Below are 18,526 nucleotides of genomic sequence, written 5' to 3' on the forward strand. Positions count from 1 at the left end.
ATTTCAAGTTATTTCATCCATAACGGACTGCACGGGCTCCCTCCCGGAACCAGTCCTCGTTCAAGCGTGCCTCTTCTGCTGAGGCGTAGTTGATTATGGTACTCTTCGTTGTTGTGTAGGCGTGGTAGGCATCTATGATCAAGTGGTCAGCAAGGCTCGACGATGTAATGTTTACAGACCAACTTACCGATCCCGTTCTCACTCCCAACGCCAGAGCTTCCAATACCTCCCCATGGACTACTGGGATCGTTTCGATGGTGCGTATTAACTGTAATTGTCAGTAATGACCAAGGAWGGTGTTCAAGTATCAACTCACCCCAGCAGATGCCGGATTCGACAGCATCAGCAAGTCGATAAGCTTGCGAGAGATTCTGCGACCAAATTGCAGCTCCCAGTCCAAATTCGCTGTCATTGGCAAGGCGTATCGCTTCATCTTCTCCCTCGAAGGGAACCACGACAATGACGGGCCCAAAAGCCTCCTCCTTCCATATCCTCGCGTCGACGATCTTCGTCATGGGTCCGTCGGCCAGCACAGTAGGAGCATAAAAGTGACCCTTCGAAAACTCAAATCCATCAAGTTGGGAAATTCCTGACATCCGCTTCCCACCCGTGAGAACTTTTGCTCCTTTCGCAACCGCATCATCCACCAGGGTCTCAACATTTCCCAATTGCCTTGCGGAAATTAAACAACCCATCATAGACTCCTTGTTTTCCGGTGATCCCATTCTTTGCTCGATCGAGGCAACCTTTTGCACGAGCAACCTTGAGAACTCTTCAATGATACTACTCTCAACGATGATTCTCGTGGCGGCGACGCAAGTCTGCCCACTCGCAATGAAAGAAGCAAACACAACTCCATTAACAGCCAGCTCGAGATCGGCTTCTCGAGTCACGATGATAGGAGCTTTCCCGCCCAGCTCAGCGGTGAATTTGGCGAGATTCGCACCAGCGATGGCACCTATTACACGACCTGCAGGCGTACCGCCTGTGACATCGACTTTCTTGATTAGAGGATGAGAGACGAGTGCTTTCCCCGTGACAGCGCCATAACCCGGGAGCACAGAGAAGACGCCATCAGGAAGTCCAGCTTGCTTCATGATCTTGCCTAAGAGGAGCGAAGTGATGGGTGTTAGCTCTGAGGGCTTCACGATGACGGAGTTGCCTGCTGCGAGGGCGGGAGCAATCTTCTTGACCGCAATCAAAAGTGGGTGGTTGAAAGGTGTGATTTGGGCGACTACGCCCAGGGGTTTACGGTCCTGATCGCATACGTTAGCCGTAGTATGTATCTTCTTCCTTGGCGGGAACTACCCACGATCCAGTTATGTAGTTTTCCAGTGGTGGGAAGCACAGCTCGTTCTTCAGTCCGCAGAATGGCAGCATAGTACTTGAACCATTTCAACAGCGATGGAACTTGTGCCTCCATCTCTCTGATCACACGGCCAGTCTGTTGGACTTCCAAGGCTATCAGACTTGGGAGATTTTCGGCGAGGATCGTGGCGATCTTTTCAAGAACATCTGCGCGAACACTGCGCTCGGCCCTTGACCAGACTCCAGATTTGAATGCTGCATTTGCTTGCTGGACCTATACGTGGAAGAAGGTGTTTGTAAGTATACTCGTATGAGAAAGCGATCATCGGTCCTCTAAATAGATCTTTCATGGTGTCTGTTGGGGGTCGAGTCTTCTATCTGCGGACAGAGACCTGGATATGTCTTCTAACGTACAGTACGTTCAACATCCTCGACCGAGGCGGCATGACAAGTTGCAAATATTTCTCCCGTAGCAGGGTTCTCAATAGGGATCCTGGAGTTGTCAGTCAAAGTAGCGATGAGGCACAGGATGTTACTTACAGCTCTTCTTGTCCCGCTGCTTCTTGGCCAGCGATCCAAAGGGCATACGAAGTGACCGTCATGTTTTCGACTCATATATTTAAGGTAATTCTTCTTATCGTCGTCGTTAGGTTGCTGTTCACATTGCAAGAGTGGAGCCGAGACTTCCTTGGCCGGGAATCTGACGCTAGCGGGCAAGAAAGGCGCCATACCAAGTCCAGACGATATACCTTGATGCAGCAGAGCAGCGGTCTCCTAATGATCGCGCATATAGAGGGCGGAGATGGCGCTGCCAAGCCCAATCGTAACATGTGTATGCCGAGATAGCGGCTAGACAAGGCATATTCTGCCAATTCATACATTGTCGCCTTCCCATCCGCAATGCATCTAGGATGGACGCACGTAGTATGTATATACACAAAGGCGCCGAAGTATCCAGCCACGTAACATCCTTCCTCTCTCTACGTTTTACCGACTCAACCAGCCCTGTATCATCATCCAATTGATACATTTTCCTGTCATCTATCACGCCTTCAAACCTGCCTTCTCATCTCTCATCTTACGAAAGAAGTCCATGACTCCAGTGAACACTACCAGCAGAATTCCGCCTCCAGGTCCCAATCTCAACACCTTGGGCAAGAAACCCTTGTATAGCGCGCTGAAACCCTCCTCCTTCATGACAGTTCCCAGTGCTGGCCACGCCCATCCATACTTTGGCACACCGCCTGGCACCTTGGGAGAGTTCTGTATCCGGCTCTTGACGACATCCATGGGGGTGTTGAGGATCGTTCCGACAGTACCTCCAATCGCACCGCTGAGGAGGTCGWTTCGCATCTGAACGCTCTTGWCCTTGGTGGGGTTGGCGGGAAGGAGGGCACGAACTTGGAAAATACAACCAAAGTATCCAGCGTTCCAGAGAATGTGACGCCACATGGTAGACTCCAGACCTTGGTAGAGGGTCAAGGGACCTTCTTGACGGATGATCTTGGTGAGACAGTCGATCATTCCGTTGTACTTTGCTGCTTGAGCACGGTCTGGAGATTGAGCGTGTCATCAGTACTTTTCTCATGCCATTGTATATCACCATTCAAGACGGTACTCACCCTGCAACCGAATCTTGACCAGCTCAAATGGCACAACCACAAAGGCCTCAGTCGCACCAGCGGAAGCACCGGTCAAGATAGACAGCGACTGGTTCATCTTGGTGACGCCAAAGGCATTGCGCCAAACCTTGCCCCACTCATCGTTTGCCGCGAATTTGGTTGCACGCTTCGGTGCTTCCATGAGGATGGGAGCAGTGATGCCACGGTACAGGCGGGAGAAGCTGGAAGACCATCAATCAACATTGCAATTCTTCTCCTCTTCTCTCCCTCCCGATCGTGGCCATTCATACCCTTCATTCTTGACAATCTTGCGGAAGCAATCGACCATGCTTGAATAGTGGTCCACGCCAGGAATTGGTTTTGCGCCCTGAATCTGCACGCGAGTCTTGACCACATCGAGGGGGTACATGACCAGGATCTCCGATACACCAGCCACAGCGCCTGCTGCGAACTGGTACACAAAGGGGAGGGGCGCGTCGGTCGACATGTTGGCGGAGATTGAGGGATTTCTGGTGGGAGGATGAGGGGGAGTGTGGCGGAGAGAGCGGAACAGCGACGGTGGACTGCAAGTCGATTCGGCAGAGAATCAACAGCAGCTGGAGGTTCGGAGAATTGGCGTGATCGCGTGTAGGTGGACTAGATATGTGCGACCCGGCGATTGATCTGTGAGCTCCAGCTGCGTTGAGGTCCGATGGATCTATCTCGGCATGTCTTGCCGACCGATATCGCTTGTGCTTTCGCGGGCGGCCTCGGCCCTTTGACTTCACTTCACCTCACTTCCTCTCCTCCCCTCTCCCTCTCCCTCCATCCGTTAATGGGAGTTACACGGTTGAACCAAGGATCGAAGTGTCACCCACTCCGATAACAGATGCGAGCTTTCAGCAACAAATCAACGGCTCAGCACTCATGGCGATGTCGATCCAGGGCAGATTTGACTTTCCGCAGGACGTGCCACTTTCGCGGTCATAGCTAGCCGGCCGCGAGCGTGGTTCTCAATTCCTCATTACGAGAGCTGTCAATGGTTGTGTCCACCAGTCTATCACTGCTTGATCACGTTTGATTCCAGCTTCAGCCCCGCTCGCGGCCAAATCGCCAACACGACAGACGGGTGCAATGCCTCTCCTTGAACCTCAACGTCAAACCGCGTCACCAAAGTATGAATGAAGGATAGCACCAATGACTCACAGCGTTCCATGCTCACGACTGTACATTTTATCCTACCTGCAAAGAGTTTGTTCAACTTGTTGTATTGTCTAGACATGGCCATACCCACCACTTCGTGATTCAATCTTGAATCGTTGACGTAAATAAGGCCCTTTGACTCGGCACACCACGAATGCAAAAGAAGAAATGGCGACTAAACCAGCCAAAAGGACGCTTCCCCAACCCATCCCAAGGGAATAAAAGATCTCAACTCCCCAGACGGGAAGAGCGCCCGACAGAACGGCATTCAAGAGTGAAAAGGCTGCGCTGACGTTAGCCTCGTAGGTTGGGTGGCTCTCGACGACATATGTCTGAGCGGACGCCACGGTCAGGACCAGACCAAAGCCAAACATGAAAAGTCCCGCGAGCGCTGAAATCCAATGTATGTGGTAGTGTAAACTCCATCCGTAGAGGAGAAGACCGGCGATCATGGACAAACTTCCCGTTATAATGATCATGGGGTCGAGTCGTTTTTCTGGTGTATAGGTACCGCCGAGGGCCTTTATTCGCTTGACGGTGCGATCGCCCAGCTGGCCTGCGGCGAATGCACCAAGCATCATCCCCAACGCGGGTGCGAGGTAAAGCAAGCCCGTATCGCGAGGGGAGAATTGGTAGCGCGGGCTGAAGGTGAAGGGAATCGAGGTGAAGAGTAAGTATAGCATTGCGTGTGCAATGGCGGCACTGCAGATTGATCAGTATAAGGCCACGAATGTTGTATACCGATCCAAACTTACTGGAAGGTCATGAGGAGGACGATCGGGGAGAATGCAAGGAGCTTTAGCGGTAACGTCAGGTCGCGGAGTGAGTGCTTGGCGGGATGTTGTGGGGACTGCGTTTCCTTCTCCCGTTGGAAGACCGGCACTCCTCTCCGCCGCCTGATGACCAAGACCGACGTTTCCGGCATGAAGAGGGCGCACACGATCATACTCGCGCCAGCCGCCATGGCAAGAATGTAGAAGATCCACCGCCAGTTCTTCGCTTCAACAATCAAGCCTCCAAAGACCGGTCCAATGCATGAGCCAAGGAATATCCCACCTGCCCACAGTGAAATTGCGGTTGCTCTCTGTTGAGGCAGGAACATGTCTGCGCACGTACATCCTCCAATAACCAAGCACGCAGTACCCAGCGACCCGGCCAAGAATCGAAGTGCTATCAGGACTGGAAAGTTTGGGGCGAAGCCACAGGACACCGTGAGCGCCGTGAAGCATACATTTGAGAATTGGTAAATCGGTAGGCGTCCATGCATCTCACTCAGAGGTACCGATAGAATGCCACCCACTCCAGTGCCAAGCAGGAAGAGGCTGACAATCAGTATTGTAACTGCGTTGGACTCGATTCGTAGATCACTAGCAATATCTGGTAGCGACGGCGTGATAATGGAAGATGCCAATGAACTGAGGAAAGCCATGTGATGTCAGTTATAGTGCATGTCAGTAACAGGAAGGCATCAGCACTCACGTAATGAACGAAAGCCAGGTTGCGATTGCAACGACCCTCCACTTTTTCCGCGCAGGCCAATTTTGCGGATTATCGTAGAAATTTTCCCAGTCTGCCTGCTCCTTTTGCAATTGTGGGCACTGATATCTGGCAGTGTATTTGTCCAATTTATCGACTAGTATGGCCTCCGTATCATCGCCAAGCTCGGGCTGCGCACTGCATTGGCGTGAGGGTCTCACGCGAGAACCAAGGATCGCGGCCTCGGGACTTTGTATATCTTTCAGTGCCCGACTGGTCCGCTCGACAAGTGCATCCAAGCCCAGAGACCATGAACTTCTATTGGGTCGAGCGTACGGATGAAATGACATTTCATAGCTGGCGCGAGCAYCTTGACGAGAAGAAAACCGGGAGCTCTCGCGCTGATTACCACGAGAGGAGGGCTGAGAGCTCAAGGAGCTGTCTTCAAGCTCGGTCCATCCTTTCGAATGTTCAGGAGCTTGCGATCCTGCCTGTGTGGTGTTGGCGTCGTCTGGTCCATGCTGGGGAAAACTCCTTAGAGGCCAAGAGGATCGCACTKGAATGTCGTCTTGGAAGTGAGGATAATATGCCCCAGCGAGTTGTGGCATTGGTGAAGACCAAAGGTCTCCCGGTGGCTGAGCCAATCTGGCCTGGGAATTTCGTGATCCGTAAGGCTAGCCGGACTGTCTTGGAGACTGTGGTGATGCGACGATCTCAACAGTTAGGAGTGAAGTCCTGAGGTGACGGGCAGATGCTTAGCTTTCCATGGCGATGGACAAGGAAGACACAGTCCCCCGCTTCGAACTAGATCGATCGATGCGGTATCTACCGAGTTTCTCTGGATGAAACGAGATGAATAGGTGTTGACTCGAGACCGCGGCAAGGGATCCATGGTTCATTCTTGTTTCATGAATCTGGAACTGTCCGGGGCAGATGTCTCCATCGCATTATTGATATTCGACCAGCAAGGTTCGGGAACTGATTCACAGCTATAGATACGACTGATAACAATCTGGTGTCGTGTAGCAATCTGCCAATGCGTGGTACATTGGCTGAGTTCGGAAAGCATAAGTGCATCGTGTAAGTCTACTCGTCATGGAAAGCATCAATCTGGAGGTCAGATGAGCCATCTCTGCTTGGAGAATGTGTTGAATGTGGGCGCGACTGATGCCAGTTGTTTCACACCATGATGTTCTGTATAGGATGGAGGAATGGAAGTTCAGAACTTGAACCACATGCTGCTTACTCAGCCGGGCCGCTGTCCGCAGTCCGGCCGAGAATTCACTTCCAACCTCATACCTCTCCTGGCCCTTCGACCTCATCACAACTTCAACATTGTGCTTCCTTGAGGTATCTAGGCACATCTTTCTCTGTACATGTGCAGACGTCACAACATTCCTTGCCTCCTTGAGGCGCTTTCATCCACCCTAGAGTCTTGATTGTGCCTTCCGGTATCAGCGCTCAAACACCGAAGGTCACAGTGTTCCGTAAATGTCACGGACAGATCGTGGTCTCTCCAATGAGCTGTTCCCCGAGGAGACTGAAAATTCCCAAATCGGGTTAGGCCGAAGTTGATATTCAAATGCAAAGCGTGCGTGACATCGCTGTTAAGGAGCAGATCATTGCAGTGCGCTCTTACTGACCACACGTCACAAGGTGATCGCGGTGTTAAGCACGAATTTGTTCAAAACGGTCACGCGTTCGGGGGCATCAATGCTCTACTTCACGCGACCTTTTCATCTCACGTCTCAACATTCCGAAGGTCTTCATATCTGTCCAGAAACCGATCTTCTTTCTCTTTGCACTCATGGCATTGATGCTTGAATCAAGAAACTACACGTCCATAACGGCATTGTCGTGGATATGAACACAAAGCGAAAAAGGTCAGGGCAAAGGCACGGCAGTGAGAGACAAAGCTTTTGTCCACCATTGTGCGCAACACTGAGCAAACCTCTCAGTATTATATTTATACGACCTCCCCTCGCGAACGTTTTCTGAACCGTAACTCACCTTTGCTCTCCTACGACATCGACGTTCGAGTTTAATCAAATTCTGCTCACGTAGTAGGTCACCTACAATACAAGCCTGTTCATTGCTAACAACACAGGCAGTATGCTTTCCTCCTGGCTTATAAAGAAAAAAGATACAGCTAGCGTACGGAAGCCGGCTGCATCCTATGTCAAGGWGAATGGTTCTCAAATGTCTTACCAGCTTCTTCGTCATAACTCTCAGCAAATGAGTCTCAATGTGGACGACTTTAGAGTCTGCTTTACAAGAGCGCTCGAGGAGTGTGGACATGCAGTAGACATCGTCGACCAGTGGTGCCATTCCGAGAGGCGCTTTTCTCTGCAATTCGATGAGCCTACATTACGCGGAACTGTGCTTGATAACGACATCTCGCGAGCGGGTCTTGACAGTGACGAAGCACAGGCAGAATACTTCCAAGGAATGAAGCTAGCCATCTGGTTTCGAGAGCACCAAAACGTCCTTGAATGTCTCCTGAGACATGCTCTTAACCTTCTCAAATCACGGAAAGCCGAAGACCGGGAATGGCAAGACACCGCGGCCGACTTGTTTACTTACTGGCCTATCTTCAACAAGAAAGCGACTAAGAAGGATCCAGTTCGTTCGCGCATCATCTTCGGTGCTGATCCTAGCGATCGAACACAACTCATCGTCACCGAGGTGGACTTCTACACGAGTTTTGTGCGGGCAATCGACGCGGCAAAGGAGCTCAATGGTCAAGTCATCAATGTCGAAGCTTGGATGCATCCTGAAACGGTATACACGTTCCGACAAAGCCAAGCTACATTCGGAGATGCTCTCGGCCCGGTTGCTTTCGTTGCCATAGCAAGCACTACTGGCAAAGCAAACGAGAATCACATCATCGACGCCAAGTGGTTCGATCTTACCAAATGGTTCGGCGAGCACCCTGGAGTCTTGCAGCGTACCTTTGAAATAGCGTCAGAGCTGATTCAGGAACAATCTAGCACCCGAGCTGCACTGGATGATGAGGGGGAACTCGTCTATCATTCGGCTGTGTAAGTGCATGCAGCTTTTCGCTGTTCGCTTGCATTTCTATATAACATTTCATTCACTTGTCTTTACGCCCCACTTTTTCGAATCAATTCTTCATCAAAAATTTCAACTCAATTTCATACCCAAAACGACCCAATGATTAAGGTATACGGGACATGCAATTCTGGGCTCTGTCCTTTCACTGCTGACTTTTGTGACTTCATCTTCCTCAACGAGGTCAACTTCCGTTGATGTACCACCAAACCGCGCATTGAGAACGGCTCGACGGCCTCTGGTATAATGAATGGATCCACCCAGTAAGAGGAAGATTCCGTTATGGTCGATACGGGAGACGTGAAGAGGGACGGCGCTTGGGTCGGAGTTGAGGACTGTCGAGGGGTACACAGGGGCAGAGTCAAGGAGCACTTGGAAGAGCCCCAAAGAATAAAACTGAGGATTCTGAAGGAGATCGTCGCGACTCGAATCGTGTAGAAATAAAAGGTATCGAAGGAATTCAAGGACATCGGTAGGCCCGGACAGAGGCAATTTGCACAAGCTCCCAGTTCAAAACTTTTGCTGATCAACACCGACAAGCTCCGACCAAATGCAAAACACAAATGAAAAAGCAAGCCTGTCATGTCTCCGACGACCTCATCAAAACCACGCAGCAAAGGTAGGCAGGAAAAAAAAACAATCACAATCTCTCTCCACCAGGATAGTACTTGTCATGCGTGCAGCTCGCAAGTAGCACACCGTCTCTCTCACTTTTCATCAACCCTCTCACAGTCGCCAGCCGCTTTCCAGCACTCACAATCTCAGTTTCGATAATCACACTCTCTCCCACAGGCACAGGGCGGAAGTAAGTGATCTGCAAGTTCCGCGTCACTTCTTTTCCATCCTATCACTTCTCGTTAGCTTGGTTTTCTTCAGATGACTGAGCTTACAATTATTGTCCTTCCTTACCCAGAATCCCTTCTCAGCAACCAACGCAAGCGTACATCCCGTCAAAGAGTCGAAGAGTGTGGCGATTGCGCCGCCATGGACGGCGGTTCTGCTATGGTTTCCAAAGATTGGGTTGAATCTTGTAGAGAAGGTGGCACTCGTCGTGCTTCGTGACGCTGAGGTGATGTGGACCGGTGGCCAGAGAGCTGCGGCGAAGGAGTATTCGGGCGCCATGGCGAGGCTTTTGTTGTTAGACGATGGCGATGGTGAAATGTTCACAGTGGACTTACTGGGCATTCTTGAAGGATTCGATACGGGCAATGCCGTCTGTGTCGGAAGTATCGGACATGCTTGTGGGTGGTTGGAGTGGTGAGTGATTGGTGTCGGTGCGTGTGAGTTGTTTGATGAATGGCTGGGACAAGTTTGTGGGTGGACTATATACAGAAGAGCCTGATGATAGACCATGGAGCACGTGTCCCCTCAGCATGTAGATATTGTGGAGAGTCTCGTGAACTCATCACGCATCCACAGGCTCATGACGACCATGCGAAATGTTTTCAGCTGATATTTCGGACCTCACGTCTGCTTGCAGAATGAGACGGTCAGCAAAGCACGCCCCGGTTGACATGTTCTTTCTAAATTGACACGATCGCACTCGTTGTGGGCATTGGATCTATCTGAGTAAGGTCTGGGTTCTGCGATTCACGAGATAGGATCGGGGCATGGCGAGTAGACCCGCGTGATCAATTGCAAGCTGTGAAACGGGCAATTCTGCCATCCAGAAAAATGACATCCAAGCCTTTTGCAATAGTTATTCAAGCCGCATCTTACATGCTTAAACTCGAAGAAGCTTTTAACAATATCCTTTACTAGATTCATCCAGTTTAATCGCGCCGCAAATGCGTATGCGGCGTCAATCTACAATTTGTTAGAATACGGGCGTTCATTCACTCACATTTTCCACTAGCGTTGTTCGGTGAAACGTGGCCACGAGCTTTTGCGTGACGCGAATTTTCCCGAACTCTTGACCTTTTAGAACAAACTAAATTTTATCCATCACGTCGCCAGCATCGATCGCACACAGATTCATTCCATGCGAAGCACGAGAAATCACCTCACGCCACCTTCGGCCCAGTACATCACTGAGCCTACCTTCGATTTCGCCGCGGTTCCACTATATTCGCAGCTCTTTTCGCCTGAACGAAGATCAGTCACCATGGCCATCACCGCGAGCACGGATAGCGATCGGAAAGGCTTAGTAAGATCGGAGGGAAGAGAGATAGCCTTGGGCACAGACATGAGTATCTACTGAAGATTGTCTTGACTTCGACCGCAGGACTCCCAAAATGCTAACGTTCGCAGGGCATGTGGCATCAAAAGGTATGCTGCGAGTCCATAGCAGCGAGACCTATAGCGTGCACAACGGTGAGCGAGTGCTCGGCAGGTAGTATCCATTCTGGTGATGTTTGCGGCCATGAATAACGATGCTACAGAAGAGTGGACTTTATGCGCAAAACGACGCTCGGAGCCAAACACGGGCTGCCGTATGGGATACTTCGGATACTTTGTCCAATACCAAAGCGTACTTCGCAAGGCGATCTGGGTGAGTCAGGGGGTCTGCAACTACGACGAACCGGAAGACGAGAAGGATGGAAATATCGACATGGGCGAATATGGCATGGAAGAGCTGGAACAAGGAGTCTAGCGTGCGGAAATCAATCCGTAGATGAATGGGGTAAGCAGTTTCTCATATCCGGAGCAGCTATTCAAATCGCATACTTTTCCCCTTTGCTTTCATCTGCGCGTTCACTCCGAGATCTGGGTGATGAGCTTGCCTTGGTTGCTGCCACTGAAGAGCTGCAGCCAGGTCTTTGGGATGCCTTCGAAATTGGTCTTGACAACAGTCTCGCCGCCACCGATGTCCAGCTTGCCCTCTGCAAGTGCCTTCTTGAAAACCTCGATCGCCTTTGGGAAGTCCTTCATGTAGTCAAGTACGATGAAACCTTGAACAGTGACGCGCATGATCACAATCTCGAACCAGTTCTTGAGGCCAGTGGTGCGCTCCGAGGCAGTGTTGTAGCTGCTGATGGATCCGCAAGCGATAACGCGGCCCTTCATGGCCATACGAGAGAGTGCCAGGTCGAGAATTTCGCCGCCAACGTTGTCATAGTAAACATCGACGTAGTTGGACTTGTCAGGGAATTCCTTCTTGAAATCTTCGGCAAAAGTTGGGCTTTTATAGTTGAGGCACTTGTCGGCTCCAATGCTCTCAACCCACTTGCATTTGGCGTCTGTTCCTGCAATTCCAACAACTTTCTTGCAGCCTACAATACCAAGATGTTAGTTTACAGTTACGGAAGGCCCTTTGCAAAGGCTCTTCGATCTGCTTACCGATGATTTTCTTCGCGATCTGGACTGCCATTGAGCCTGTCGCACCCGCGGCTCCAGAGACAACAACGTTGTCTTCGGCCTTTGCCTTGCCAACTTCCGTAAGACCAAAGTATGCAGTCAAACCTACATATCGTACAATCGTTAGCTATAGTATTTTAGGGACCTTCCGATGATGGAGAAGTCAGGCTTGACATGATCAGACTGCGAAGAACRGCTGACCAGAACATGCTTCATCAAGTGATCCGACTCACCAGTGCCTCCTAAAGCGCCCAAGTAATGAGTCTTGCTCATCCCACCAGGAAGATCGTTCGCAGGCTGGCACATCTTGGCAGGCACAACTGCTAGCTCTGACCATCCCGTCGACGCGAGCACAGTATCGCCCTTTTTGTAGCTGGAGGACTTTGACTCAACGACCTCTGCTAGTCCACGAGCAGACATTGGTGCTCCAAGCTTAACAGGAGGAAWATAGAGTCTGTCTTCAGCAATATCTGGATCGATCCATCCTCTTTGAGCAGGGTCGTTGGAAAGTGAGAGTAGCTTCACGAGAACCTCATCATCCTTGAGCTCTGGGAGCTGTACATTCTCCACCAACTTGAAGGTCTGCTCAGGACCATCGAGTTGTGGTTGATCGCGAGGCTTGTGAGCAAGTTGCCATTGGCGTGTTGATACCATGATTGCGGTGTTGTTTGTTGTTGTGAGAGAGATGATCCAAGTCGTGAGATGGAGGGGAAGAAATTTCGGAGCGAGGTCTGATTAAACAAGATTTCTGCCGTGTAAGGTATGCTTTGAACGTAACACCTTTCTTTGCTCGGCTCAATGCTGGAGTACATGTACATTTGAGGGCATACGTCCGACCCCGAAGATGACGACACTGCACACTACGGACGAAGCGAGTTCTCCGCAGTTCTTAACCGATCTAAGGTAGCAGATTTTGTGCTTCGTGGACCGAGATATCTCCGCCATACAAGATGCTAAGCTAAGAGAAATGCATGTTCTGATCGACTTTCTCCTGCGTGTTCGAGTATGAAGTGAAAGTTCAGTGTGATACCACCGCATCCAATCCCGCCGAATTGTGTTGGATTTGTTTGTAGGAGATCGACTTCGTATCGGACGTAAGAGGCGTCTTGCTCAACAACAGAGCAAAGTAGCAAGGCGTTATCGACAGAATCAAACCAAGAAGATCATCTCACGGTTGTTGATAGTGAGAGGTTATTTCTTGAGGAAAGTTTCGTTGCGTCGTGAACATGATGAGAGCCGCATACTCTATCGACCATCGAGCTCACGTTCTGTACGCGGCTCGCTATCTTGCTCGGAAGAGAGCAAGGCCTCATCCTCGTGATTGCCAGTGTTGTCATGCGCTCTGGTCGGCACTGGGATCTTGATTCTCCACCAATGCGTGTGCCCTTTGTCTTGCCCGTTTCRATCGACACAATTCGAGAAATGGAGCAAATGGCCTCGCCTGACTCTGACGAAGGCAGCGTACAATATACCCGCCACCATCACAGCCCCCGCTGATATTGTAGCTGGGTATTTGAAGTCTTCGGGTTTTGAGAAAGCAACCGTCGATGCAAAAGCCAGCATCTCAAAGATACTTTGCAGAGAGGATTCCTGCGAAGAGAACGTACCGCGCAGAGCAGGGTCTACCTCATCTTGGATTATAAGCTGCGCGCTCAGGTCGAAACCCCATAGCCCGATCCTGCTGGCCACGACTGCAGAGACGGTTCCAATGGCAGCGAGAGTTGGACTCAACTCGTCTGCCCAGAAGAAACCGCAGGCTATGGCAACGCATAGAATCTCCCAATTCAGGAACCATATTCCAGATCGAACGGGCCCTATTCGCTTCATGACCAGAGGAGCGAGCCATGTTGCAGACAGTTCGAATATCGCAGAGACAGCTCGAAGGACACCGATTGTGCCAGAGGTGACTCCGAGATTCAAGAGCCAAGTGACCAGCTGTCCACCGAATGACAAGACTGTAAGGTAGAGGAAAGATAGTGCTAGAGATGGAAGGAACGCTCGATGTCTGGTGTAAAGCATGGTTCCACAGAACGATGATTGAAGTGCACTCCAGATGCTGTTACTTCCCGCGGGTTGTGATGGTCGATGTTTCTCTACTTGCAAAGCCGGAACAGCATTGTAGACTCGTGCGATGCTGAAGTACTCCACCAAGACTGAAACGGCGGTCATACTGCCTGTTACGATTATGGCGATCATAGGAGAAGCTCCGTCAATGAAGGCAATCGTGAGCGGGCCAATCAACTTGCACCACAAGTCGATTCTGCGCATCTGTGAGTTCAGGGCTAAGGAGATGTCAGTTATGTTCTCGTTCTCGTAACGCCTTTGACCGTACCTCCCAGTCGTACTTCATCGCCATCTGCCACGACAACGACCCAGTCCCTTTCCACGGAAATTTGATTCAAGATCGAAGACAGCTTCTCGACGCACGCGAGCGCCGACAAAGTAGCAAGAAGTGCAATCGATTGCGGCTTTGATTCGCGCAAGCTCTCAAACTGTAGMATGAAGAACAGTAATGTGCAGGAAGTGAAGACAGCGACTCGCTGACCAACTGTAAGAAGCATCAGAATGAACTTAGCTTTAAGCAGACATTGCGCGATGGATCTTGCCTATTGAAAGCCGAACTATACTTAGTCTGTTCGCTGTGTCGATGTAGCCGCCAAGTACTGGTGAAAGAACGGCCGCTGATGCAGCGCGAGCAAGGGCGTACGCCGACACTGGTAGTAGTGTGTTTGGAAATAGGTTTGCTAGAAATAAGACGGCTCCAAATTCGAAGAGCCGCGAGTTCCAAGTGGAGAGGAAATGTGAAGTATATAGCAGATTTCTGACATGGCGGTAGTCAGCCTCGCTCTGCTCGTCTTCTTCCTGCCGATGGTCATTATCATTGTGTTGCTGTATGTCGACGTGAGAATCAAGTAGTCCGTCGTCTTGTTGTGGCACGTCCACGTGGTAGCGGTCTACACGCGGAGTCAACATGCGGCTGTCTGACGCGCCGATTGGAGATGAGAGACTGCTAGAAGCCATGCCAAAGGAACAGAATATAGGTGATTTGCAATTGCACTGCTGCAGAGGCGATTGATGATGTCGCGAAATATTTCGCGGGCCCGGCAGAACGGTTACCGATCTAACTTTAAATGCTGACTAGCGCATCCTACATCCTTACCTAACGCTTGGCCATACCGTACCGTCCAGTGTCGTGTTGCAAACGCCAAACTATTTCGCAGCACACTAGTTCTATCTAGCCATCTCGCAACACCAAATCGCCTCGTCAATATACGCGAATCGTATCCCTTCCAGATCCGCGGAGCTCCTCCGCCGAGAGTGGCACGATGCCACGAAAACGAACCGCAGATGTGGCCGAGCTGGATTCCTCGCTCGAGCCCACCGCCGCCGTCCCCGCCGAGGAGCAGGCCGTCTTGACTCGACTGCGCAACATGTGGGAGTTTGCAAGTCTGATGCAGTACATCTTCCTGTTTGGGCACGTGGTCAAAATTGACGAAGATTTGGATATCGAGGTATGCGAAGACAAATTAACAAGACGCGTCCCGGCGCGTAMTCTGGCCCTGGACATCATTCGAGGCGCGTAAAGATGGGAGCTGACCATCGTCTGATGACAGGACCTCGAAGCCGAGTGCGTGAAGAGCGAACCGTCAGAGCGACTAGCCAGCATTGGCCTACAGCTTCYCAAATATGTTTCGTCCCATCGCGGCCTCACGTAAGTCTCCTATTTCATGTCTTTCCTGCTTTTTGACGGAGCGCTGACCTGGCGTTGGGTGATGTTAGCCCACAGATCTTCGATGAGTACACGCGCCGACAATACGTCGCCAAGGCCCCACGGCGCAATCCCTTTGGGGAAGACGAGGAGCCTCTATCATTCAACAGCCTCGACATATACACGCGCATCCGTGTTTTGCAGCAGCTAAGCACATGGACGTTTGGCAACGCCGATCGTATCCGCGGTTTAATGCCTGAGGACGAAGACCATCTCTCATGGCGGATGGAGCCCCTGGGCTGGGACAAAGAGGACCGTGCCTATTTTGTACTGGACGACAACCGCCTGTATCGTCGATCGGATGAACGCGTTGCGCCACTCACGCCTATACAAAAGCCAAAAGCGAAGCCGAAGAGCAAAGCTAAAGCGAAGCCTAAGCCACCAAGGAGTCGAGGCACTCGCTCGAGCAAGCGTCGAAAGGTGGATCAAAGCGAGGAGGAAGAGCAAGAAGAAGAGCCCGAGGTCGATGAGAACGCTGTCGACGACACAGTAATGACCAATGTTGACGAAACGAAAGTTGCAGTGGAAGAGGAGGCGGAGGAGGAGGGCTATGGCTTTACTAGCAAGACGTGGGAGTTGATTGCCATCACCTTGGATGACTATCAGGAGTTCCTGTCCAGCATCTTTCGATCACGGGACCCTAACGAGAAGCTGTTGCGCGCCCGCCTCGAAGAAGACGTGCTTCCAATCATCGAGAAACGTGCGGAAGCTATACGACAGAAGCAACTGAAGAAGCTACGGGAACTTGAAAACGTACAGAAGTTAGCGACGGCCAAACGATCGAGCAGATTGGCAGGCAAAGCCGAGAAGGAGGCACAAGAGCGAGAGGAGCGCGAAGCCGAGGAGAAGAAACAGGCAGACCTGAGAATGGCCCGGGAGGAGCAGGCCAGGCAGCTGCGCATTGAGGAGGTGAGGCATCCTGTTGCCTGGGTCTTTGTACGCTAAGCTAATTGTGAGTAGGGCCACGAATCGCGCAGACTTACGCGGGAGCAGCGAGTCCGCGAAAGGGAGGCAAAGCGCATCCTACACGAAGAGGAGCTCGCCAGGCTGGAAGACGATCCCGAGCGTGCTACTTCGCAGGGCGCGGACGGCGATGCAGCTGCAGACGCGAAGCGGATTTCAGAACGACAGCGCCTGACGCAAAAGGAGCAGCACAAGAAAGAGCTCGAAAAGCTGGAAGAAGAGGATGGCAATTGGACCTTCGACTGCTCCGTCTGCGGAGTACACGGCGAAAATCTCGACGATGGCAGCCATAGCGTGGCTTGCGACAAGTGCAATGTCTGGCAACATAGCATGTGCAACGGCTTTACGCCCAAGCAAGCCGAAAAGCCGGGTTTTACATTTGTGTGCAACACATGCAAGCGTAAAGAGGAAGACGCGAAGAAGCCCAAGATTCCCCCACTCAAGCTTGTCAACCACGGCAGTGGTAGTCCGGAGTCTTCGAAGAGCCGGCCGGTGACTGCGACTGGCCAGCACAGCAATGGTCTGCTCGCCCACGTCAACCGACAGCTTGATCCTCAAAGTCCCTCTACTGGTCCGCGACCAAGCTCCGGCACGTTCGGCCAAATCGCAAATGGTCCCAGCCTGTCACCTCAAGGGCAGGCCCAGGGTCCGCCCGGTTATCGCTATCCGCCCGTGGGCAACTTTGCACCGCATCCTGCGCCGCCCCAGGAGGCGTGGCGAAGAAGTCCCTTGCCTCCACCTGAGCGAAGGCCATCTGCATACACAAATTCATCGCCTCCGATTCCCGCCGGCTATCCACCGGTACAGCATCAACAGCAACACCAGCACGCTCACCAAGGAGCGGTTTCCTCAGCAGGCCATCCGGTATATCACCCGCAGCAGCAGTACGCTACGCAGCACTATCCAACGAATGGACATGCACAGCAGCCACCGCATGGGGCCTATGCTCCTCATCAGCAGTACCACACGCCGCAGCCACATCCACAGTCGCAGTCAGCACAGCAGCATCTTCAGCAGCCCCAGCACGGACACGCGCATGGACAGCATGTCTGGAGTCAACAGCAGGGACCGCCACCTCAGAGCCAAGGCGCCGGCCAGCTATTAAATGGTTTCCAGAGCCCGACCAAATCTGCACCGACGCCAGTCTCCGCTTCGCCACCGCCACAGCACGCGCAGGCACACGCAGGCCCGCAGCATCAGTCTGGACAACTACAGACGAGCCCAAAGACTGTACTACCACCTCCTGCAAACATGTCTCAGCAGAGAGCACCACAATCACCTGTGAAATCCTCCCCACCACCTCACGTCTACCAAACGCGACCCTCTCCACATCTCATGCAGACGCCTCAGAATCTGCCAACGCTTTCGTCCAACGGTCGTCATCACCAAACGCATACCCCACAGATGCGTCCAGGCAGTAGAGATGGGCCGAATCACACCAGTGAGGTGGCTGCGGATGGTATGAGCGGTCCATGGCCAGTAAGCAGCACCGCCATCCCACAGAAGCATGATCAAAGTCCCGCACCGCCAAGCTCTGCGCATGTACTTGGCGAGCGGAAGATCTTCCCACCAGCGACGCCGCTAGCTCCAAGTCCAGGCCAGCAGTCTGGCAACGTCATTCCGGTGAAGAAGTTGCAGGAGATGTCGCCTGCGGCTCTTAATGGTCCGGTGACGACGACACTTCAGGAGCAGCCCCCATTGCGCAGGAATCAAGCGCTCGGGCCGGAGCCGCCTGGTGCACCGGTTCCTGCGCCCGCAAAACTGCCATCGAAGATGCAGGCATCGAAAGATTAGGCGTTGGACTGCCATTAAATAATTTGACAGCATGTTGGAGCTC

At 51.9% G+C, this 18,526-nt stretch overlaps 9 protein-coding genes; 3 read left to right on the forward strand and 6 right to left on the reverse strand.

Moving 5' to 3' along the window:
• Positions 1-13: 13 nt before the first annotated feature.
• Positions 14-1,910, reverse strand: RCC_02586 (related to phenylacetaldehyde dehydrogenase; the record flags this gene model as incomplete). XM_023767876.1 has 6 exons in its annotated part: positions 14-132; positions 188-268; positions 317-1,256; positions 1,313-1,582; positions 1,723-1,801; positions 1,849-1,910. 6 exons carry the CDS (start codon positions 1,908-1,910, stop codon positions 14-16), a joined length of 1,551 nt encoding a protein of 516 aa, XP_023623644.1.
• Positions 1,911-2,352: 442 nt separating this feature from the next.
• On the reverse strand, positions 2,353-3,417 carry RCC_02587 (probable mitochondrial 2-oxodicarboxylate transport protein; the record flags this gene model as incomplete). XM_023767877.1 has 3 exons in its annotated part: positions 2,353-2,861; positions 2,931-3,151; positions 3,221-3,417. 3 exons carry the CDS (start codon positions 3,415-3,417, stop codon positions 2,353-2,355), a joined length of 927 nt encoding a protein of 308 aa, XP_023623645.1.
• Positions 3,418-4,183: 766 nt separating this feature from the next.
• RCC_02588 (related to multidrug resistant protein) lies at positions 4,184-5,938 on the reverse strand (the record flags this gene model as incomplete). XM_023767878.1 has 3 exons in its annotated part: positions 4,184-4,814; positions 4,868-5,527; positions 5,592-5,938. 3 exons carry the CDS (start codon positions 5,936-5,938, stop codon positions 4,184-4,186), a joined length of 1,638 nt encoding a protein of 545 aa, XP_023623646.1.
• A 1,232-nt stretch (positions 5,939-7,170) lies between these two features.
• On the forward strand, positions 7,171-7,412 carry RCC_02589 (uncharacterized protein; the record flags this gene model as incomplete). XM_023767879.1 has 2 exons in its annotated part: positions 7,171-7,179; positions 7,245-7,412. 2 exons carry the CDS (start codon positions 7,171-7,173, stop codon positions 7,410-7,412), a joined length of 177 nt encoding a protein of 58 aa, XP_023623647.1.
• Positions 7,413-7,700: 288 nt separating this feature from the next.
• On the forward strand, positions 7,701-8,633 carry RCC_02590 (uncharacterized protein; the record flags this gene model as incomplete). The annotated part of the gene is made up of 1 exon (XM_023767880.1): positions 7,701-8,633. The coding sequence occupies one exon, from the start codon at positions 7,701-7,703 to the stop codon at positions 8,631-8,633; it is 933 nt and encodes a 310-aa protein (XP_023623648.1).
• An 855-nt stretch (positions 8,634-9,488) lies between these two features.
• Positions 9,489-9,897, reverse strand: RCC_02591 (uncharacterized protein; the record flags this gene model as incomplete). XM_023767881.1 has 2 exons in its annotated part: positions 9,489-9,789; positions 9,839-9,897. The coding sequence occupies 2 exons, from the start codon at positions 9,895-9,897 to the stop codon at positions 9,489-9,491; spliced, it is 360 nt and encodes a 119-aa protein (XP_023623649.1).
• Positions 9,898-11,354: 1,457 nt separating this feature from the next.
• On the reverse strand, positions 11,355-12,611 carry RCC_02592 (related to endo-polygalacturonase 6; the record flags this gene model as incomplete). XM_023767882.1 has 3 exons in its annotated part: positions 11,355-11,872; positions 11,940-12,062; positions 12,191-12,611. The coding sequence occupies 3 exons, from the start codon at positions 12,609-12,611 to the stop codon at positions 11,355-11,357; spliced, it is 1,062 nt and encodes a 353-aa protein (XP_023623650.1).
• Positions 12,612-13,202: 591 nt separating this feature from the next.
• Positions 13,203-14,978, reverse strand: RCC_02593 (related to ferroportin 1; the record flags this gene model as incomplete). XM_023767883.1 has 3 exons in its annotated part: positions 13,203-14,239; positions 14,290-14,505; positions 14,564-14,978. 3 exons carry the CDS (start codon positions 14,976-14,978, stop codon positions 13,203-13,205), a joined length of 1,668 nt encoding a protein of 555 aa, XP_023623651.1.
• Positions 14,979-15,283: 305 nt separating this feature from the next.
• Positions 15,284-18,483, forward strand: RCC_02594 (uncharacterized protein; the record flags this gene model as incomplete). XM_023767884.1 has 4 exons in its annotated part: positions 15,284-15,469; positions 15,572-15,669; positions 15,738-16,635; positions 16,687-18,483. 4 exons carry the CDS (start codon positions 15,284-15,286, stop codon positions 18,481-18,483), a joined length of 2,979 nt encoding a protein of 992 aa, XP_023623652.1.
• Positions 18,484-18,526: the final 43 nt, after the last annotated feature.

The sequence above is a fragment of the Ramularia collo-cygni genome (genome assembly GCF_900074925.1).
Source record: "Ramularia collo-cygni strain URUG2 genome assembly, contig: RCC_scaffold03, whole genome shotgun sequence".
Taxonomy (NCBI): domain Eukaryota; kingdom Fungi; phylum Ascomycota; class Dothideomycetes; order Mycosphaerellales; family Mycosphaerellaceae; genus Ramularia; species Ramularia collo-cygni.